The 23,143-nt window shown below is 52.5% G+C and overlaps 1 protein-coding gene across 1 annotated transcript in view; it reads right to left on the reverse strand.

Annotated features, from left to right (window-relative positions):
• Positions 1–633: 633 nt before the first annotated feature.
• Wdr1 (WD repeat domain 1) overlaps positions 634–23,143 on the reverse strand; it is a 33,819-nt gene continuing 11,309 nt past the window's right edge. The window contains exons 4-15 of the mRNA XM_013023906.1: positions 19,444–19,591; positions 18,287–18,467; positions 12,281–12,358; positions 12,015–12,095; positions 11,618–11,851; positions 10,494–10,581; positions 8,461–8,617; positions 7,201–7,288; positions 4,697–4,807; positions 3,613–3,786; positions 3,221–3,365; positions 634–1,576 (exon numbers count right to left, since the gene is read on the reverse strand). Of these exons, the coding sequence (XP_012879360.1) occupies positions 1,470–1,576; positions 3,221–3,365; positions 3,613–3,786; positions 4,697–4,807; positions 7,201–7,288; positions 8,461–8,617; positions 10,494–10,581; positions 11,618–11,851; positions 12,015–12,095; positions 12,281–12,358; positions 18,287–18,467; positions 19,444–19,591 (1,592 nt within the window). The 3' untranslated portion in view covers positions 634–1,469. The remainder of the gene's footprint in view (positions 1,577–3,220; positions 3,366–3,612; positions 3,787–4,696; positions 4,808–7,200; positions 7,289–8,460; positions 8,618–10,493; positions 10,582–11,617; positions 11,852–12,014; positions 12,096–12,280; positions 12,359–18,286; positions 18,468–19,443; positions 19,592–23,143) is intronic.

Below are 23,143 nucleotides of genomic sequence, written 5' to 3' on the forward strand. Positions count from 1 at the left end.
TTTTTCTTTCCCTGACTTCTACAGCTCTTGTGTGTGTGTGAACTGCAGACATGATGATTACAGCCCGACAAGGAGGTTTGTTGCTAGTACAGATCTACACACAACTCCACGCCATCTTTTCACCCTGAAACAGCAGCTTTTACTAGGGAGCTCATCTGGATGCTCCCAAGATCTCCAGGTATGCTTTTCCTTTTGGAAGACAGCCGATAGGAAGGACACGGATGGCGACTTGAATGGGATAAATGGAGACACCTCCCATCCACAGCACAGTGTAGAGGAAGGTAAGGCTGGAAAGGAACGGGCTGTGGGCGTAGTGATGTAGCAGCAGGGATGGGGAGGGGACCAGGCACCCTGGGCTCCTCTACTACTGTCCTTTCTCACCACAGCCCCCTCCTGAGAGGCAGGGTGGCCACCTATGTAAGGCCACGAGGATTCCCCAAACTGTCCCATCCCCTCACACCCCACCACATAGAACCAGTGATCCACAAACAAGAGAAAAGATATTTAATTATTTCTCAGTCTAATCTCTTAAAGCGCTCAAAGTAAAACGTTTTCACAAGTGCAAGGGGTGGGATTGTTCTCAGCCAACATTACCAGTGACTCCGACACACGCAAAGAAACTCCAAATCACCGTGCTTTATACTTACTTTTAATTTCTGCACTGAAAAAGAAAAGGAAGGTAAAAAGGACGACAGATTACAGTGATTTCATTTTTGCCCTTCTCCTGGTCTTGGAGGCAGACGGGGGAGGCAGGGACACATCAAACATGGTGACGGTGGCAGCCAGAACACCAGAGTCTGGCTACAAAGGGCTCTTCATGCCTGGACACGGTGCTGTCAGCGTGCCAGCTTGGGGACAAGGACAGGCAACAGTTAAGATACACTTAAAAAAAAATATCCCACAATTTCATTTTTAAAACCAAGCACAAAAGCTGACAATGAAATAGGTCCAAGGTTACTTGTCTTTCCTTGAGATCCGGGGAGGCACCTGGGGAGGCGCCCCGGGGACGGGCACGTGGTGTGAACACCTGCTCTACAGAGTGCCTCCTGCTCCCTGCATCGCTGTCCCCTCTCTAGTGCAGATGTGTCCTGGTAGGAAAAGGGGAGCCATGGCTCCCCTTGGCCGGCCTCCCTACTGACAGCAAGAGCCTTGGAGCCGGATCTCTGTGCTTTGGAGGCAGCTGCCTCTGGAATGTTCCGCGCGTTCTCAAGGTCTGCTTGAGTTATGGGGTTTTAGTTACGAGCCACACTTTGTTTAAGTGCTCGCTTTATTTTTCATGTGCAAACTGTAACTGTCTAAAGCTTTCAGAAGGTCGCATACAGACACGAACATCTGCAGAGATGAGGGGAGCCACCGGCCCTCCCCCCAAGGGGGCGGACAGCGGGTGGGCACGTTACAGAAATAGAGAAGAACGTTGGCGGCAGTTAAACTCTAGTCCCTGATTCGGTCCCTTTGGGCAGGAGGCGTCCTCAGTAGGTGATTGTCCACTCCTTGACAGAGGCGTCGTGGGAGGTGGTGACCAGCGTGTGCTCGTCCAGCCAGGCCAGGCTGCTCACGTGGTGCAGCCGGTGTGCATCTGGGAAGAGAAGGCGGGGAGGGGGGTTATGGAAAACACGACTCCTCTCCCTCCAGTACGTCTCAGACAGGGAAGAGAGGCCCTGGGGACAAAGTCATCAAGGGCTCCAGAAACCAACCACGAGGGGCTGGCCTGGCTGGAGTCCCCTCGCTGGAGAGCAAGGGGCTCAGTCTTGCACTTGCCAAGCTGCCAGAAGCAGTGGCCCCGGCCTCTGCCCGCCATGCCAGTGGCTCTTCTCCAACACCATATGTCCCGACCCCCACAGTGGTGAGAGCCTTTCATGTAGAAGACACACAACTCTCACCAGGCAGACTTGGCCAGCCAAGGATGGAAGTGCAGGCAGGCCCATGAGGGTTCCTGCGGTGAACACGACAAACGCCCTTTCTTATTATTCCCACAAGGACACAGTGTAACAACGGTTTACACAGCAACAGCAAGCACTGGCGGACTGGACACACAGACACAGACACACACACACACACACACACACACACACACACACACACACACACACCACACACACACACACACACACACACACACACACACACACACACACACACACACACACACACACACACACGGATGTGCCATGGGGGGAAATGCCGACTGCAGGACACCAACGCTCTCTCCCGAAGGCCCCAGTTAATAGGCAGGGACCCCAGTTACACTGAACACTAAAGATGGCCTTCTGTGTGGCAAATGGGAGGGGGGGACTAGGCTGTGTGTAAGCAGCTGGCAGGATAGAAGAACTGAGGGAATCCCCCCGGAAGCACAGCCACATGTAACTGTGGAGCCCCTGGAATGAGCTACTAGCAAGGGAGCAAATGGTAAGACGCTAGACTAAATCAAATACACTATTAAATTAAAACAGCTGAGCCGTGCTGGGCGAGCGCCTATAATCCTGGCTACTCAGGAGGCTGAGATCTGAGGATCTCGGTTCAAAGACAGGCTGGGTAGGAAAGTCCTTGAGACTCTTATCTCCAATATACCAGTCGAAAACCAAAATTGGTGTTGTGGCTCAAGTGGTGTGGTAGAGTACTAGCACTGAGCTGAAGAGCTGAGGGACATCACCCAGGCCCAGAGTTCAAGCCCACGATTGACCAAAAAACCCAAAAAAACAGCTTAACCTGTCTTGTTTTTTTTACTTTTGATGCCACTTCTGAAGCTTGAACTCAGGGGTCTGGGCACTGTTAAGGTTCTGTGCTCAAGGCTAGTGCTCTACCACTTGAGCCACAGCTCCACTTCTGGATTTTTGGAGATAAGAGTCTCATGGATTTTCCTATATGGGCTGGCTTTGAACCTTGATCCTCAGATCTAAGTTTACAGGTGTGAACCACTAGTGCCTGGCTTAAACCTAGTTCTTAAAAAAATGTGGCTACTTGGAAAATCTGCCAGCCACATGTGGCACTGGTTATCCTATGGGACAGCACCATGGCCGGGAGAGAAGCTGGTGAGGACAGGGCAGGGGAGGGTGCCAGGAACCCTTCTCCTCACGTACTCCCGGGAGGGTGTCCCAGGACCACGCGCATGGGCCTGGAGAGGACAAGAGCTAGGCCTCCACGGTGTCACAGATGGCGGCCTCTGGAGCGGCCTTGGAACCTGCGACAGGGACAGTCCGCCCAGGTGAGGCGTGGGAGTCACCTTGGATCTTGACTCTGGTCTCTGGGTCGCTCAGGGTCCAGACATACACCATCATGTCCATGCCACCGGAGGCAAAGTGTTCATTGTCTGGTGACCAGGCCAGGCACACGATTTTTGCATGATGCCCATAAAAGACGTTGTTCTCCTAGTGGTAGGTAAACGAACGGAAGGAAGATCAGGGTTGAGGCCAGAGCTAGCACGCGTCAGCTCTGCTTCCCTCACGTTGGGGAGGGCGAGGGCCCTGCTGCTCAGCACTACTGCAAGCAAGGCAACTCTCAAGTGTTCCCTGCCTCCTGCTAAGAACCCCAGGGTGCCTGCCACGCAGGGAGGCAGGGACACAGGAGCCTGCACCAGCCACCCGTGCCGCCCAGCACAACACAAAGCCCACTCACCGAGTAGCCATCAGCCACGCTAAACACCGTGACCACCTTGCTGGAGTCACACACAGCGAGGAAGGCGCCGTCGTGGGAGTAGGCCACGTCCGTCACGGGGCCCTTGGCCTCCAGGAGTTTGCCCTCATCCTTCAGCGTGGTGCCCAGAATGGAGTACACGCGCACATTGCCATCCTGCGGGCAGGTGGGGCGGGGGAGAGGGGTGTCATTCCACAACGCACACACAATACCTTTTCCCTCTGGGAAAGGTCTGATGCCCAACGTACCACCCAGCCTCAGTTTCCTTCGCATTATGGCCTCAAGGGTCCCCCTCTCATTCTAGCAGGAAAAAGACTAAGGTCAAAGAAGTGCGGCGCAATGATATGGCTTTTAAGGGGAGACACCAGGCTCAATCCCAAATCTGGACCTTGCCTCCTGGCTAAAGTATCCTATGACCCAGGCCTGCCGTCCCTCCCAGGAGACTGACCTGGGGTGGCCTACCTGCGCCACATCACTGCCTAGCTTGTGCTAGACTCCCGGAAGACTCTGGCTGAGTCAGTGGATAGAATCCGGAAGACACTGGCTGAGTAAGTGGATAGAACCCGGAAGACACTGGCTGAGTCAGTGGATAGAACCGGAAGACACTGGCTGAGTCAGTGGATAGAACTGGAAGACTCTGGTTGAGTCAGTGGATAGAACCCGGAAGACACTGGCTGAATCGGTGGATAGAACCCGGAAGACACTGGCTGAGTCAGTGAATAGAACCCGGAAGACACTGGCCGAGTCAGTGTATAGAACCGGAAGACACTGGCCGAGTCAGTGTATAGAACCGGAAGACACTGGCCGAGTCAGTGTATAGAACTGGAAGACACTGGCTGAGTCAGTGGATAGAACAGCTGAGCACAGGGCCAAGGCCTCATCTTCTGGCCTGCCAGGTGCCCTAATCTGCCAGGTGGCAGAGAAGACTGCTGGGCTCAGAGCAGGCTCCTTGCACTGGGACATCATCTCCTCCCGGCCTTCTCAGGAGCTCAACACAGCTCACTTGGTCCCCACATAGCAGCACACACAAGAAGGTCAGAGAGGACACAAAGAAGAAAGGCCTTACCGAGCCCCCAACGGCCACTGTGTCCCCGCTGGGGTGGACTGCCACAACTTCAGGCTCATAGCCAGGGTTGTCGATGCTAAAGCACTTCTTCTGGTCCTTCAACAAGACGATCTGAGGGACAGACACACCGCTCAGCACCACAAAGCCATGGGACACTGCTCTTAGCAGGAAGGGTGCATACTGATTAGGGACCCTGGACTCCAAGCCACACCCCAGGTGCAGCCCCAACCAGCCTCATGAGTCGAGTGGGGCACTGCCAAGCTCTGGTCAGCCAGCATCAGGAGTTGGAGACTGACACCTGGACTACCTTGTCAGAAGCTTCAGAGACCTCTTGTGAAAGACCACTAGAGCCTGAACTTGAAGCCATGGGCACAGGAAATAAACCATGTCAGGTAGTGTTCTCTGGGGAGCAACAAATGCACAAGGACCGGCAAGAGTGGGAGCTGTAGGGTCCCCGTCAGCCAACCCCTTCAGCCCATTCTCTGTGCCCATGCCACAGAGAACACTGGTCGTTCTGTGTCAACAGCTCTAGTCTTGTCAGCAGTAGAGTTCAATGGGCTCCCACCTGAGCACCGTCAGCTGGGGGAGAAAGAGGCTAAGGCACTGCAGCAAGGGGCCTGAGCTTCCTGGACCGCAGCTGAGAACCGCAGTGGTCCCAGGGTGCTTCGTGGTGCTGGCCTGCTGAGCAGCGCAGGGTGCGCAAGCCACGCTGGTCTCTGCTGCTCTTAAAATGCTACACAGGCACCATCTCGACACAGGCATCTCCTGGCCCTAGCTAACCATACATCTGCAGAACGTTCTGACAACATAGTGACACTCTGGCCTGATCGGAGGACCAGGGGGAAGCGCACAAATGGTCCTGTTTCCCAGCAGGAACTAGGCTCTGGGAAGATGAAATTCAGTGGGTAAACCTAGTACTAGTAAATGGGAAGCAAGATCACCAGCTTGTACCCAGAGCAAGTGCCATGCCTCTCGGGTGGGGAGGTGGGGGGACAGGAAGGAAAGGGGAGGCATAAAGAATTCTTACCACATGCCTGGGCACTGCAGCTTCCTATGGGCTGGGCTGGGCCTAGACTCGCTGCCCTTGACTGCCCAAGTGGACATACCCCACTCCGGTACACACATCATGGTGACTACAGTACTTACTAGCTCACTCCTAGACAGTGTGGCCTGAGGCCTGTGACAGTGCTGGCTCTGTCCCATCTTACCCATGACAGAGCCAGCAGCTGCCCTCAGGGGCTGGCTCCCTTGGGGTTTCTGCTCCTGGTAGGGAAATGCCAGGTGCCAGCCCCCACTACAATCCACCCCGTGTATATCCAACTTGACAGCAGTCTCTGTCTTACAAGGAAGGGGATGTGAACATCTCCCCCCCAAAACAGCCTGAGATGCCATCTGACATACAGTGTTCCTTTTCTAACCTCTTGGGCCCCTTTAGAGTTCCCGACCTTGCCAGAAAGCTGTCATTTGGACTGAGAGCCGGCAAGTCGTGGCAGATCAGGACCTTGTCCTCTGGTCTGCTAATACCCTGCTGGACACTTGCCAACATGTCCCAAGTGGCAGGGCCAGCCTGTAACCACCAGAACACAAAAAAGCCCAAGAGCCTGGGAAAGGAGCTTTCTGAAGACCAATCACAGGGAAGACTCCCTCCCTCTCTCCCCTCCCCGGCCAGTTCTCATCTGCTCCCCACAAGGACTACAAAGTTGTTCTAATATGAGGCTGGAAGATCCTGCATTCCTCTTGCACCCCCGTGGCCATCCAGGCTGTGCACAATAATTACTTGGCAGGGAGTCGTTGTTATCTAGGGCACACAGCATCCATTCTCCCTGAAGCAATTAGGTTCACAGAGTGAGGGGGAGGGAGGGGCAGGCCAGTCCTGAATGGTGGCTTTCTTCAGCAAGGTTTGTTACTCCTGCCGGCAGGGCCTCGGCTGCCACCTGCCTTCCTGTCTATATGCCGGGATGCCCAGGCCCACCGACAGGTGACATGTGCAGTGGAGCAGAATGTAGAGCAAGTGGGTCAACGGTGGGTTCAATCAAGGGCATCTGGTCCCACACATCCCGTTAGAAACCGAGTGCAGGCGACCTCAGCATGGCAATGAAAACGCAACCCGCAGAGTCAGCACTCCACCTGCCACCTTGCCCTCAGTGGCATGAGCAATGTCACCAATGCTATGGACAGGAGCGGCAGATCTGGCCCAGCTCCTTCCGCAGGCGTCACGGGCCAGCCCTGCAGTGTGGTGCTTGGAGGCACATTCTAGCTTACCCTTTTATCACTGAGACTCGGGGCTTCAATCTGTGTTTCCATTTACTTCCTGAAAACAGGGGCCTTACTGGCTGCACCGATAGTTGGGGTTAGGGGTGGGGTTCCATACAAGAGCGAGTACATGCAGTGCTCTGGTCAGTCACAAAATGACCCATAAAAATGCTGGTAACAGGGGACACAAGTGGAATGTAGAGGCCAATCCCTTACTCTTCTTCTAGACAAAATTCAGCCAGACACGTTACCTGTCCAATGCACACAACCACGGTATAGCCCCTAGGGCCAACAGCTACGCACTTTGGTTGAACATCCAGTTTCACAACTCCTTGTCCACTGTGAGAGGAAAAAAAACCCACGTTACTTCCAAAGGTGGCTCACTGTGGGTGCTGATACACACTTAATTGTCAACAGTGTGTACTTACTGTAAAACCACAGCAATTTGGCTATGTGGAAGAAAGAAAAGTTGACTGTGACCTATACTGAAGGAGTGATTAATTTTAAATGTGGGAGGGCAGTAACATCATGACCCCGGGCTCTGGGGCAATGGTAGGTGGGGAAAAACAAGAAGTGAGGAGGAGTGAGCAGAATAGTCTTTCTTTCAGCCTTAACTACCTGCCCTCCAGTCCCTCCACCCACCAAAGACTGAGTTTCCTGAGTACAGACTAAACAGAGCTCTATTCTCTCTGGATGACTAGTATTTTTTATTTCTCCCAAGAGGAATCTTTAAGAACCCATTACCCCAAGAAAAAACAATCTACTGGCCTGAATGGGCAAGAATCATCCTGGCTAATGTATTGACTCACTCAAGAATAATTCATGTACACACACTTTTGTAAATAAGAAAAGTTCCACATAACTGGGCCAAGGGTGTAACGGATGTGCCCTGCCTTTCACCAGGCCCTGGTAGGTTCTGTAACCTCCAACCTCTCAGAGCATGCAGCCATGGCATGCAAGATGCACACAGTGAGCAACTGCACATCTGCTACAAGCTGGGAGCCAGGCTGTGCGGAGCCTCAGGTGGATGGGAGTGTTGTGATGGGATCTCGACAGCAGTGCCGGCACACTGCTGGGTGGCTGGTCCTGGGTCTGAGGACAGTGGGGCATGGAGGCCTTGTCAAGGACTGCAAGTCTGCTTCCCATTTGAGACCTGGGAGCCCTCCCTGGTTTCCCCTTGCCTGAGTTCCAAGCATCCCCACTTGTCCCCAGCTACAAAAACCAAGTTCCAATTGCTGTAAGCTGAAGGCACCAGGCAAAACCAAACAGCAGCCGCTCTGTATTAGAGTGCCTCTGCTCCCGACTAATCCCCAGCACCTGCCATCTGTACTCATGGCTGAGCCTATACACTGTCATCATCTACAAGTGCGGTCACCTAGACACTATAACCAGGGCCTGGCAACAGAATGAGGCTAACAACTAAGAACAGACAGGACACTGGGCAGTGACTGTCCTTGGCCTGGGGCCCCCTCAGAACCTGATGGCTGCTGTTTCCCATGGGCAGCTCTTACCTGTAGTCCCGCAGTGTAAGGTTGGTGTATCGCACAGTATCATCCATGCTGCAGCTGACCAGCTGCCCAGACTCATCTACCGCCATCCTAGACACCTGATTTGTGTGGCCTTTCCCAGAGAAGGAGTCGTTCTCCCCCGTCTCAGAATCCCAGTAATGTGGGGTGTGGTTAAGGAGAAGCTTGGCTTCGGGAGGGGGAGGCACCTTCCGCTCCTTGTCCAGACAACCCAGAAATACACCAGAGGACAGCAGGATCCTCCAGTGTGCCCAAGCTTACAATTTCAGGAAGCCAAGGCAGTTCAGAAGCCAGCAAGATGGCCAGGCTTGAGTGAGAGGGCCCAGACAGCCCAGTCCCTCTCCTTGGAACAATGCCACGCAAAACCAGGTTATCGGACTCACTACTGTGTGGCTGCGGATACAGGCTGAAACCCCTTCTAAAATGCTGCGAAACCTAAAACATTTTGAGATACCACAGGTGGATGGAATATTCCACTTGAGTCCAGGTGGTCACTGTAAAATCAGGCACACAAAACACTGTAAAGCTACCTTCAGGGTAGGGGCACCATGAATTTCGTATTTAGACTTGGGTTCTGTGCAATTTGAGTCTGTATGTGCAAAAGCTCCCAAATCTGAGAATATCCTGAATCTTCAACACTTCTGGTCTCAAACATTTTGGGTAAGGAACATTTCATGCTGCCCAACTTGTAGTCTGATCACTTTTAGAGCAGTCTAGGAGAAATCCTCAGGGATTGGTGGTCACTGGTGGCTGCTGTCTACTGAGACTCTAAGTCAGAAGATTCACTTTGCCTTTCCTGTAACCCTATGTTGGCCTCCAGGAAGCTGGCTGTGCTCACTGCTCAGCTGGTAGATGCCCAGTGCCATGGGGTACCAGCCCAGGGGCGACCCACCATTCCTGAAGATTCTGAGCCCAGGTATAAGGTGTAGCTTATGATGAGACTGCTTTTATATAAACAAGTAAGAATCGTTCTTTTTTCATTGTGTCCTTGGGAAGCTATGCGTGAATTCTTAGAGTTACTGGGGTAGAGAATCTGTGCCTGGATGCTGATGGACACACGTCCATGCTGGGGTGGAGAACAACCAGGTAGGACTACAGCAGAGATGCTTGTCCTGGGCCTCTCTGCCACTACATATGACTACCACAGCTGGGCAGTGACTTAGCCTCCTTGCTCCTTAGGAAAAGGGGAACCTTCCTGGGTCTTGTGAAACCCCAGAGCCCCAAAGAGAGCGAGCAGGTTTGAGATTTCAGGAAGCATGGGGTCCGGACAGCTCCCTCTAGCAGCATGTAAACAGGAGGACACTGACCCCACAGGGCAGTCCAACACAGTGGGACGTTCATAGCGGGTGGCAGAACACACAACTCAATGGCACAGTACCTGCTGGATCAACGACAGGACAAGGGCTAGGGCCTGGGCCCCTGCAGATGGCAGCACCAGGTTCCACACGGTCCTGTACGTGGGTGTCTGTGCTCCCAGGCACTGAGGCACAGGAATGGCATGTAGGAAATCTCCTGTTAGAGAAGTCCCACATGGAGCCCCGACTCCAGGGAACACAAGTCACCGAGGGAACCTCCAAGAACCTCTGCTACCAATGAGCTACCAAGCCCTCTCTGGGCCTGTTCCTCCACTTTTAAAACAACAGAGCTGTACTGAAGGGTTTCGAAGCCCCCAGAGTCCTAGGCCTCTACGATCCCATTGCTTGACACAGACAGGGTCAGAGGGTGGTACCAGTGGTCTCTAATAGGGAGGAACATAGCTAAAGTTCTGATAAGTCAAATAACACACTAGACTGCACTGAGGGGTCTGATCTTGCTCAGGATGCTCTTCCTCCACCTGAGGCCTGGAGCAGACAAGGTTCCAAGAGCAGACATTCACGCTAGAGGCCAGTGCTGCCTGGGAAATGCAGCTGGGACCAGTGCCACCTGGCTGGCCTCATCTCCAGCATCGTGGGAACAGGAACATGCCCTGTTCTGTGAGTTGTGAGTGGCTTGAGCCAGCTCCCCGAGTCAAAGGATATTAATGTGTCCATCATGACTCCCAGAGTAGATGTAGGACTTGCCACCATTTTTGTGCACAGTCAGACACTGTATCGACTTACTGTGACCCTGTGGAGGAGACAAGGTAACAGGGTGAGCTGAGGACGTGTGTCCTGCTCTCTGTTGCTTGTTAGCCCCATTTAAGTGAGAGGAAGGAGACAGACACTCAGCACATGGCCGAGGTGCGCTGGGACCAGTCCCATTGCCCACGTACACAAGCCATGATCTGCCACCAGCCAGCTCTGAAATGAGAACTTCTGTTAGCGTCCCCTCCTTCCTGTCCCAACCCCAGCTGGGTCACGGTCTAAACCAGAGTCCAGGACTTGAGCGCCTGATGTGCACTCACAAGGCTGTACCCGATCTACCCAAGCTCCCTGCAGGAAGGGCTGACCCTGCTGTCACACAAGTGTCACATACCAGGGCTCTGCCTTGTAGGGACTGAGGTGGCTGAGATGGGATTAACCTGAGGTGGTCCTGGGACTCAACCACTTCCCCAATTGCTGGTGATGCAGGGACTATGTGCACACACAGGATTTGACCACAACAAGCATCTGCCTCCAGAGGGGGTCTTTGCTTCCTTCACTGCTAATGGCACTGAATGAATTGCTGAGGAACAGTGTCCCCTGGTCCCTGCCTGTCTGTGCTTCATTAACAATGCTCAACAATCAGTTGGTATACTTCATGCTCAGAGCTTTCTACTAGGAACTTTCCAGGCAAAAAGCTGGGAATGGAGGTGTGGCTCAAAATGGTGGAGCACTAGCCTTGAGCAAAAAAGCTAAGGGACAGTGCCCAGAACAACATGCCCTCCCTCCCCCGCCATCTATCTACTCCCCTATTCCCACTCACTGGTCCCCCAGATCTCATCCTGAGGAAGTTGTCCTCAGCCTGAAGCTTAATGTGTCCCTGGCCTTACCTCCCAAAATGAAGTTGCCATCTGGCCTCTAACCTCTGCGAGCTGCTGAGCTTGTATCCTTGGAAAGCAAATGACACCTGTTCTTATCCTGCCCTTCTGCTGAATTTGCTCTAGCTCCCACCTGGCCTTCCTTCAGTGCCCATCCTCCTGGTTACCATCTTGGGACAGAGCCACATCCAGCCCGAGCCTCACCTTGATGACCCGCAGGGGCTTGCTGGGGTTGTTCTTGTCCAGGTAGTTGATATACCCAGACAGGGAGATGCTGAGGAGGTGGTCCTTCTGCCACAGGCAGCCCAGCTGCTGGTCCAGGACGTTGGAGCCCATGGGAAACGTGCTCACGACAGAGTTCACATTAACGTCCCAAATCTTGGAAGTTTTGTCTCCAGAGGCAGAAAGCAAATGGGTGCTATCAGGACTCCAACTAATCTACTCAAAATGAAAGAAGGGTTTCCTGTCAGCACTGGGAAGAGACCCAGGAAGTAGCACTGCACAGTCCCAGGGAGGCGATGAGGTGCCCGCACCCCACAACCTTAGGGGGACTCTGAAACTGTATCTTTGAACTTCAAAATGAACACAAATCCATACTCACGGCATATATTCCTCCATCATGGGCCTTGCTGTCTCCAAGCGCACATATTTTCTCTCCCGTCTTCCCATCATAGATGTAAATCTTCCAAGAAATAAAAATGCATGTGGATCTCAGATCTGTGTGTGTGAGCACCTGCTGTAGTTATTAGCTCACCAATTCTCTGCAGACACTGCTTCTGTCTTTAAGGAGCGAGCCATGAGTGCTAAGCTTTGGTGACACTCCCTGGGAAGTGGGAGGAGGGAGAGGTCCTCCACTCTAGTCCTTACCTGGCCGTCGGCACTGGCCGTGGCAAATCTGTTCCCATCTGGAGAGAAGCGCACACAGTTGACAAAGCGGCTGTGGTCCTATGGGAGAGAGGGCTGTTACCCATCTGAAGGAGGTCAGGAAAGTTCTCTATGAAATACAGGGCGGAACCCCAACATTAGCTACCATTACAGTGGAGATTCTTACACAGGAAAACCTCGGTGCTAACTCACAAGTCCAAAGCAGTCCCTCACGGTGATCAGCTCCACCTCTTTGACCTGCCTGCTGTTGGCTCGGCTTGAAGGTCACCCTTAGGCCGACCCTCCCTTCCTCATCATAACCCCGAGACCTCCTCCCTTCCCTCTGGGTCCCTAGACACCTCAACTCAAAATCCTAGGCCCTGGCATAGCCAGGACAACAAACCCCTCCTTCAGTCCAGCTGTGGGGGTTACTGAAAACTAACGGCTTTTAAGAGAAATTAAAGAGTGGTTCAATTTCCACCTGGGAACTGTCTGGAGTGATTATGGGGTACTGTGCATGTGTGCACATGAGTGTGTGGCTTACAGGGACCTTCAGAGCCCAGCTAAGTGCTGGAAGGTCTCAACCTTGCTCCTTAGCTCAGCTGTGTTTAGCTTTTTTTCATTCCTTTCATTCTTGTACCCTATTTCTATGACAGGCCTTTAGCTGCTTAAATGTAGCTTCTTAGTAGGCATGGCCCACTAAACTCCACTACGGTCCACATCTTCCCAAATCAGGTACTCTCAGGCCCTCCTAACTGCTTCTGTCACAATCATGACCTGTCACTGGTTAGGGCCACTGAGCCTCTAGGCAAACTCGTCAAAGACGACCAGGTCCAGAAAGGCTAGGTAATTCAAGCTCAGTCAGTGTAAGAATACAGGATCCAGTTTCTTGTCCAGAGCCATCCTGAGTGCATTGGTTCTTGAGTCCTGGCAGATGCCAGGCAAGCCCAGGCATGCTCTGGCCGGGAGCCATGTCAGGGGTCAGATCCTTAACTACCCAGCTTAACTTCCACCAATCTGCCATCCGTTGCCAGTGCATGCTGAGGGCTGTCCAGGCTCACAGATGAAGAAAGGAGAGCCTGAGAGACATACTCCTACACACCAAGCCCCCTACAACTCCTGGTAGTAGTAGCACCACCCAAGACAATCAAGTGGACCAGAACATCAGCTTGCTTCTGGTCTGATCCTTCTTCAGTGAGCACAGACCCCCACGTCTCCTCCTGGGCTTCATACTGGAATGTCACCTCCCTGCTGTTTCCTCCATGAAGGAGACAAAGGAGCTAGCTGCATGCCAACAGCATGCCCCTGGGCCTCTGCCTGGAGGGGAGAACAGGGCATGGGACTGGGAGATCAGAAGTGCTCATTCCAGGGGAGCAGGGCCTGGGAAGAGAGGGTGGCCAAGGGGGGTGCTGACTGCTTTGCTTTTTTAGCCACTGTTCACTTCTATTCTGTAACAAACTCCAATTTCACCAGCCCCCCTGGGGTCAGACACAAGGCAGTCCTGTTCCAACTCCAGGGCAGAAGCAGCACTCTCCTGGGAAGCAGCACTGGGTGCCCAGGCCCTATGACCCCACATGGGTGTCTGCGGCTCATCGGGGAAGGCGTCATGTCCTGGGAGATCTAGGGTCATCACTTCTGGGTCAGGTGAAGCAGGTGCCCATGGAATACCAGGGCCCAAATGAATCCAGGGCCTCTGCTATAGGGCTCACTCAGCCACCACTTCCTGTCCATCAGCCAGACACCAAGCGTCTGCACGGACAGGAGACAGGTCTGCTCCTGAAATAGCCCCTTTCAGGCAGGGAGCAGCCAACAGCTCATTAGCTGAAGAAAGCGAGGGCTGAAAATAGCACTTCCCACAGGGAGGGCAGACAGTGTGGGGGGCTTGTGGGGAGACATCACAGGCAGCTGCCTTCTACCCCATCTTCTGAAGGCAGCACGGAACCTACCCATGGGTCCAACTTCCAGCCATCGCCACTGTGCCTGGTCCGCACCTTCTGGGCCTTGGCGTGGGCTGTAATACGTCCTCTACATGCCCTCAACTGTCCTCCCCAGGCCCCTTCAGCTCCTCTCCCCACCAAGGTCGGGGCACCCAGGCAAAGACACTGAGCGAGGCCTCAGGCCCTGGGTTCTCCATGGCCCCTCCAGCCCTTCTCAGCCCACCAGTCCTAGCTGCTGCTGTATATGGGACTACCTGTGCCCTCAGCCTCTCCCATATGAGCCCAAACATGCCATGGTCCTGTAGCTGGTTGGTACCCATCAGCTCCTTTCCTTCTGGCACCCCACTGCTCCAGGGGAGGGCTTCTTCTTCAGGCTTAGCAGTACTCCCTAGGAAGACTTCCCCTAGCCAGAGGAGCAGTACCCTAACCTTCACCCATCTCAGTTTGGCTAAGAAGTCCACAGGAGCTCCATCCCACCTCTCGGTTACTCTCCGGACACCCTGGACGTGCCAGTCCCATTTGTACCTTCCTCTGGTGGGCGAGGATCAGGCGAATGAATAACAGGTTCACTCCAATCTACCTTAGGCCTCCCTGGGGCTGGAACAGTCTGCTTGCTGTCAGCCCCAGGGTTCCAGGACTCCAAGACGGGAGAGACTAGCCTTGCTGACCTCCCAGGGAGACCATGGAGAGCAAGAAAGGCTCTTTGCGAAGGACAAGGGAGGGCACTCGGTTGGTCGAGGACTCGGGGGAATAACACTCAAAAGGGCTTGAAATGTCTGCTTTCTGCCCTGCCGTGAGGAAAGAAACTAGAAAAAGAAACAAACAACCCCTATCACCACTAGAAGCCTTGGTTACTCAGAGCTTGTCTCCCTTGCCTAGGAAGACAACACCTGCTGTTATCCAAGACTGCCACTCCCAGACTCTCAATCTCCACCTACAAGGCAGTAGCCTCAAAGCCCAGTTCAGAGTTTATCATGAGAGGAATGAAGATGGGTTCCTGTAGGGCATACATATATACATTCTCCTCAGATTCCCAAACATGGTCAGTCTGGGCAGCTGCCACAGCTCCAGATGACATGGTGATGACAGCTGAAGCCATCACTCTGATGCAAATGAAGGTTCTACTTTCTCGTTTCAGATCACCCAGTGTATCTACTAAAATGTGCATGGGTGGGCAGGTGCTTGGGCCTACTCAAGGGAAAAGGTGACCCCTGCCCATCCCCATTACACAGGCAAAGCCAGGATATGGACCCTAGACCTGGTGGGCCAGGGAAGTCTTGGGAAGTATCTGCCTCTCTAGCATTTCTTATGTGTAGGTGAGCATTTGGCTGCCTGGAACGACCAGAACTTCCAGAACTGTGTCCATGCGCTGGTTCTCAGGCACCGATGCTAAACAGGACAGTTTGCATCAGTGATGGCTAGAGTGGTCATCACCATGAGATCTGGAGCTGGGAGCACTTTCCCAGCCTGACTGTGTGTGGGAGCCTGAGAAAGGCATAGATACGTATGTTCCATGTGGACCCATCCTCCATTCTCCTCATGATAGACTCTGAACTGGGCTTCAAAGCCACTGCTTCCCACATAGAGGAGATTGAGAGGCTGGGAATGGCAGTCTTGGCTAACAAAGAACCAGAACTTCAGTTCAGAGGAGTGGAGTCGCCTGCTCTGCTCAACAAGCTCTTGAGCAAGAACAAAAAAGTAATGTGACTCAAGCTTGGGCAAGTGAGGTTCCTTTGGTTTTTCTCCGAGTTGATGCTTTCCTTGTCACTTGGTCAGTCATGGTTGCTTTAGCACGTAATTTCTAACAACTTAGTTCTTTGCAAGGCAGTAGCTTGCAATAAATCCCTGTGCCCTCCCCAATCCCACCTTTCCAGCCCAGAAGCTCCATGATATCACCAACTAAGCCCACACCCTAGGCCCTAGTGAGTTCTGGCCCTGGCGTAGACAGACTAAGGGGCAGGGAAAAGAGGCATGGGAATGAATGGGCAATCACCAGATAGAAATGCCTGTGGGCTCCTGACCTGAAGGGAAGTTCCAACTTACAAAGGCTGCCTGACCTGCAGAGACAGGTAGGTGGAATCAAGTCTGGATCCCTAGTCACCATGGGGTTGGGAACAAAATATGACTGCTTGGATTTCCAAGTAAACAGAAATTTCTTCTAACAATTTTAAATTGTCACTTTTAGATGCTAGACCAGTTGAGTTTTAAGAAATTTCAGATGGAATCCTAAACCATCTCTGGTTAACATATGGACATGCATCAGAGAGTGAGAAGAGAGCCATTATCTTATTTCCCAGGGGTGGGAGTCCTAGAGTATGCCCACCCTGAAGATCTCAGAGTCGGCCAGCTCAGTGGAGATCCAGGGGCCATCCAGTGTCTCTGATCCTTGGTTCCAACTCCTCCTCTCTCTCCTAGGTCTCCAGACAAGACCTGTGAGGTGAGGTCCCAGGGAGACTTTAAGCACAAGTGGTGGGGCGGTACTCACCTAGGGACAAGACCAGCTGGGCAAACATTTCTACCTAACAGTTCTGGGATAAGGACTTTGTCCTGGAATTAACAAGGAAAAGGGGAGAGAATGCTCTGGACAAGCCTTGAGTGAACACATAGGATAAAGGTGATGGAGGGGCTGGGCTCAGGCTGCCCAGCTGGAGTCAAACCTTAAGCAGTCCCATGCTGCATTTGATCCACATCTGCAAAGGGAAGGAGTCTCCATCTACAAATAGCCCAGACCAGGGCTGAATCAATCCAGAAGAACCAGTGGGAGCCTCGGGAGAGGGTTATCACTGGGAACAGCCAGGACAGCCTTGGGTTGCCATGGAAACCTCTTGCCCTCTTCCTTCATCCCCTGGGTTCATATCCAGATGATTTTGCTGTCTGAGCACCACTCACCCTGAAGTCCACATGTCTCTACACCACTTCGGAAACATTGACCTTGAATCACAGCCTTCAACAAAGCTCCCAAAATAGCCAACTCTACCACCTACCAATTAGGCAGAAGCCACAGGAGAGAGGATCTGACAACCAAACACAGGGCACACCCTGCTAAAGCCCTACTGAGCTTCTCTCCCAAGGCCTACCAGCTACCCTAATCCTGTTTAGGCTAAGTTCCAGGGACGAAATGAGCCCGCTTCATCATGAACAGGGAATTCCTGGACAGCCAAGAGCCCTGGTCCTGTGCTTGCCCTTTCAGGGACACTGCTCAGGGCTCTGATGACTCACTCTGCTATCATGATAATCCAAAGTCCTCCACAGCAAGCCACTTTAAAGACATTATCTCATCTAATGCTGGAGGAGGGGAAGGGGTAAGCCCCAAACTCAACCACCTCCAAGGAACCCAGCAGCCATAAGACACCTTCTTTATGGTAAAACATCATAATCCCACCTATTTTTCTTTTCCATCAGCACTCATTCTGTTTTCTCCATTGGGGGTATGTAAGAATAGCCAAAAGGTAAAGCCAGGACAAGCACAGAACCCCAGGGCCATGCTGAGCCCTCTACCCCCTTTGCCCTCACTCCTACAGACCAGCCCACACCCAGACTGGAAGGCTGCAAGACAGCTGGATGAGCAGAATGCTGCTCTGGACCTCAGGGCAGCTTTGCACAGCCACAGTTGAGATTTTTGGATAGCAATGTCCACTACATACCACCACTCTACAATGAATGGGAAGTGTAAGGCTAAAAAAGCCAGTGCTTGGCCAAGTTAAGGCGCATGCAAAGTGAGAACACCGAAATATGCTGTTTATACCAAAGCCTCAATACACTAACAGGACACTTGGGCATGACTTCTCCAAACTGAGTGTTTCTGCTTCCTCCAGTCACAAGCCACTCTGCAGGCAGTCTGCTTTTCCTCTCCAGGGGAGGCAGCTGACACTGATCCTGATGTCATGCAAGCCTGCCTCTCCCATTGGTGATTCAGATCTGAGGATAACCCAGCAAGGAAGCGGCTGGCTGCCAGTATCCCGGGCTCTCCCTTTCTAACAGATCTTCCACCCAAGTACACTCTGGTTGCAAGCATCAGTTGACTCCTGTTCTCACTCAGACCAAAACCACAAGAGGAGTCGAGTACACTTACGCCAATTGTAAACTTGAATTTGAAGGGGGGCCCCTCAAAGAACGCAGCGCAGTTATCATCGCTACCCGTGGCCAGCCGGTATGGTCTGCTCTGCTTGATGTCCACACTGTTGATGACTTTGTTGTGTCCTGTGATCTCGCCTACCGAAGAGCCACTGTCCCACAGGAAGACAGCTCCAAACCTTTATCCAGAGAGAAATTAAGGAGAAAGGTCATCAGTCCTAGATTAAGAAGGTGATGGCCAAGCTGCCAGGAGTGCTAAGACTAGGCCTGGTGTCAGTATAGCCCTGAATCAGTATAAACAAACAGGTCTGATTTTGCGTGATGCTGGAGTTCTAAGGTTTGTGTCAAAGGAATCCATGAACATGTAGGAAGTGCCTTTGGGAAGGAACTAGAAGTCCACGTCTATGAGGCCACTGCCAGAGGGCCTCCCATGTGAAGATGCTCCAGGAAGCTGCTACCAGGGGAGTTTCTTTATGGCTTTATCACTTCCCTTCTGTTCTGCAGGGAGGGACCAGGAGCCAGTTGCTGTCACTACTGGCAAGGAGCTACCTTGCTCTCAACTGACACTCAATGAAACCCTGCTGTTCCAGTTATTGGAACAAAAGGAATTAAGATCAACAGTGAGGACTTGGTAAGCCACACAAGAGTCAATACCCAACAGAACACAAGCTAGTAAGAGTCTCTGAGTAACAGATACACTGTCAAGTTCAAGTGCTTAGGGGCAGCTGTGGCAGAAACTGTTCTCACAGCGCTGACCCTGATGGCCATCGGCACCAGAGGACAGCTATCATCCATGCTGACTGCTCAGTATTCCTTTGCCTCTTTGCTGAGCTCAGGGGACCTTGAGAGATGGGTCCAGCTAGGATGAACAAGTGTCTGGCTCCTGGGGCATGCTTACTTCTAAAAAGAGGTACATTTGCTTCTCCTGTCCCATTCCTCATGCCTAGGATGTAGGCATGACATTGGGAAATCCAGGGGAGAGACTCAGGATGTAGTAAGGAAATGTAAGTGCCTCACTGTGAAGTGGCACTTTATGTGTGGCCCAGCCAGCTGTGAATGGACCCGTGGCTCCAGCTAGTCACACATCTGGCACAGGTAATAGGTATGATGCCCACCAGTCCAGAGCCAGGACAAGAAAGGACTGAGGTGACTCACTTTTCCCTTCCTTCCCCAACCACGGCAATCCTTTTACTGTCCTCAGTCCAGGCAATGTCCTTGATCTTCCCGGCGAAAGGCTGATACTCATATTTTAAAAGGTGCTCCTTCTGAGTGGTATCCCAGATCCTCAGCTTCCCAGAGATATCTATGGGATACAACACAACAATGTAAGAAACATTGCATTTCTTGGTTGGGCCAGGGCAGTGTGGTCACTAATCCCTTAGCAGTGGCTTGGTTTCCCTGGCCTCCTGGAGGGTAGGTCCAGGTATATGACTCTCAGCCAGTTTTAAATCAAGCTGCTTCCCCCAGAATTGCTATGGGGCCCTGCATTTCTCTTGAACACCAGCAAACCCTGGACAGGCACTGGAAAAGCCCGGGGAGAAGTGCTGGCCAAGTCCCAACATGCTACAAAGCAGTTTTGCTTTATGACTCTCAGGACACTCACATGGTATGTGGGCCTCTTTAACTCTCCAGACAGAGCCCTTCATTTGTGGGGTGTGCCAGTGGCACCAAGCCCTCCCTCCAGGAGTGGCCTCTGGAGAAGCAGACAACTGCACCCTGCAGACCCAGGTCCCACAGAGCCCTGAGCCTTGCTCATCACACATGCTTCCCTGCACACAAGCGAGGGCCGAGTGAGCTGCTCCTAGGAGACGATGAGGTGGGTGTTGGGAAGGAGGAACAGTAACAGAACATGGCAGTCCTGTTCTGTTCTCACTGGAGCACTGCCAACCAACTGTACAGACAGAGACAAGGCCTCCCCTGGATCCTCTCAGCAAGTATGGCCCTGATACACCTCTGCCAAACAAGCTGTGCCTGTGGGAGGAATAGGGAGTACTTTCTCCTGGCTCCTAAGGACTCCAAGCTGCGCCCTCTCTAAGCAAACCACGGAGCTTCTCCAGAAGACTCCGGGCCACCTCACACGGCGGTGGACAAAGCTACTACCTGGTTGCAGTCAAAAGTACCTTTCAAGCCAGGCGCCTGTGGCTCATGCCTGTAATCCTAGTGACTCAGGAGGCTGAGAGCTAAGGATTGAAGTTCAAAGCCAGCCCAGGCAGGAAAGTCCATGAGACTCTCATCTCCAATAAACTACCAGAAAACCAGAAGTGGTGCTGTGTCTCAAGTGGTAGAGCTGAAGACGACTGTGAAGACCAGAGTTCAAGCCCTTCAAGGCCCCAAGACCAATCAAAAAATAAGAAAGAAAAGAAGTAGCTTTCGTTTTTCTGGGCAGAGCAAAACAAGACCAAGAGAGGGCAGCAGTGGAGGCAGTGCAGTGAGGCAGCTACATCAAGCTTCAGGAGGGGTCACGTATGCAAAGTCGCAGGCTAGTCCTGTGGCTGCTAAGCATCTGTTTAGCTACCAGACCCCTCTTGGCGTGCCAAGACATAGCAGGGCACAAAAGGACTGCTCCCATGCTCAGCCTGGCTGGAGGGGACCCCAGAGAAGACACCAATTTCCCCTAGGTGAGGAAGGGTCCTCATCAACTCTGGGTAAAGTCCAGGAAGATGGTCTGACATGCTGACAAGATGTGTTCCAGACAACCCATGTCAGTTAAAGTCCCTTCTCCCAACGGAGGGGGTGCAGCTTTTCCAGCTCCTTGGGCTCACTGGCCCACTGTTACTGTGTCATTTCCACCTCCATTCGTAGACTGGCTTCTGGTTGCTTTTAATTGTCTCCTCTACTAGACAGACCATCAGTTTCCTCCATTGGGCCCACTTAGTTGTTTTCTTTTAGAAGGTGGGACAGGAAAGGTACAGAGGCCTGGGGACCAGCACCAAAGCACCCTGATCAGGGAAGTCCTGTGGAGGCTGCCAACACTAACCCCAGGCCTCCCCACGGTGCCAAGCTTCATGGGAGGCCTAGCCCGTATCCCACAGAGGGGAAGCAGACAAAGACACCTTCAACGATCTGTTGGTTGAGACACAGCAGCTGAAGAAAAATTCTGCAGTGCAGGGATAGTGATAAGGGGTAGAGTTCTCTCCTGGCAAGCTCTGGTCTACTACCACATGGAAGGAGCCATTCCCGGTGTCTTCATCCCCACACACAAATGCTTAGTAAATACCACAGAGTGAAGCAGGGGAGGAGACCCCAGCTTACACCCATACTGCTGTGTCACCTTAGCCCAGGTAACTTCCAGCCTTCACCTCTGGGCATGACAGCCCTTACTCCATGAAGCCTACGTGGCTGTGCAGCCAAATCAGGAGTCGGGTCTACCGCTGAGCGCCTGACGTGCCCCAGCCATCTAGGAGTGACTGCCATGGGCCCAAAGGACTGAGGGGGTAGATGAGCATCAAGACAGCCCAAGACCAATACTGCTGAAAGAGAAATGAGATGCCCTGGGAATGATCTCTGAACTGAGGTCACTGCCAACCTCCCACAAGTGTGCACATGGAGACTGAACACCTCCTACCCAGAAGGTTCTGTACTTCAGTGGCTGTGGGTCACATCATCTACAGAGCTGTGCGGAGGGGTGGACCTCAGCGGAGGGCTTCCAGGGGCCAGCACAGCCACAAGCCTCCCCTCCCCACCTCCCACATTACATTTAGCCCGGGGCCATCATCTCCAGAGCAATGTTTCATTGTAACCCTTAACAATCACTTTGCTCTACTCCAAAGAAATTGAACAGAAATGTGAAAGTGTGATTTCTACCCAGGAGCTCTTGAATTAGGGTGCTTTTAAGAGGAAACATTACATTGATGGTCATTTATAGACCAGCATCAGCCTTATGCATTAGATCTGAAGGCCATGGATTTCTGTCCTGATCACAGTCCCCTGGGGCCAGGCCTCTGCCGGCTGGTGAGGCAAGGAGCGGTGCCAAGCTAGGGATGCCCTTGCCAGCCAGCCTCTTCTGAGAAGGTATTTCTCAGAGTGATGGGCACAGTTTAGAAACATACCCTGGACGAAATCTTGAGTCCTAAATAGAGAGACAAAATTTCGTTGGTAAGCAGGGCCAAAAAAGCAAACACTATCAAAGGACTAAAATAAATCATGGAATATGAATTTTACACATGCAGGTGGAGCAAATCGAAGCATAATCACCACTAACTGCCTACTCTGTGCCAGACTCCTGTCAAATCCTCAGTATAATCATGGTCAGCACTTGTGTCGCAGTGTACCCATTGCACAGGGCTCTTCTCTCCCTTGTGTCCAGTTTCAATGACTAAAGCTGGGTCATTTGGTGCAAAATCCTGCTGGGCACTGTACATACACCACATCATTGCTCCCTCCCCCATCCCTGTGAGGGGGTTGGCAGGGAGCCTTGGTTTACAGGAAAGGAAACTGGCTGCATAGCTAGTGAGGGGTGAGCTCTTTTGAGCCTGGGGTGAGCCTACTACTTCCCAGACATACAGCCCCAGGGAGCAGGTCCTGGTGCAGACAGAGATGGGGACACGGAGATAAAGATGCCCTTCCTCCTACTAGGCAATTCTCTCAGTATTCAGTTTCAGTTTTTCTCTGGAGATGCTGAGATCACGTCAGCCCATCCACACCATCTTCCCTGGGCCTGGAGATAGGACTAAGGCAGGCCATAGATACTTTTTGAGTGTGTGAATGAATAAGTGAACAAATGAATGAGATGCACGGTATACCAATCTACTGCCTATGCTTCTTTTTCTCAACTGTGAATGGCTAAACTCTACCTCCCAGAGCTGAGTGAATAAAACTGCTACAGCTGTGTAGGACCTCCCTTCCCCCCCCCCCC

This window comes from Dipodomys ordii, unplaced genomic scaffold (genome assembly GCF_000151885.1).
Source record: "Dipodomys ordii isolate 6190 unplaced genomic scaffold, Dord_2.0 Scaffold71, whole genome shotgun sequence".
Classification (NCBI taxonomy): domain Eukaryota; kingdom Metazoa; phylum Chordata; class Mammalia; order Rodentia; family Heteromyidae; genus Dipodomys; species Dipodomys ordii.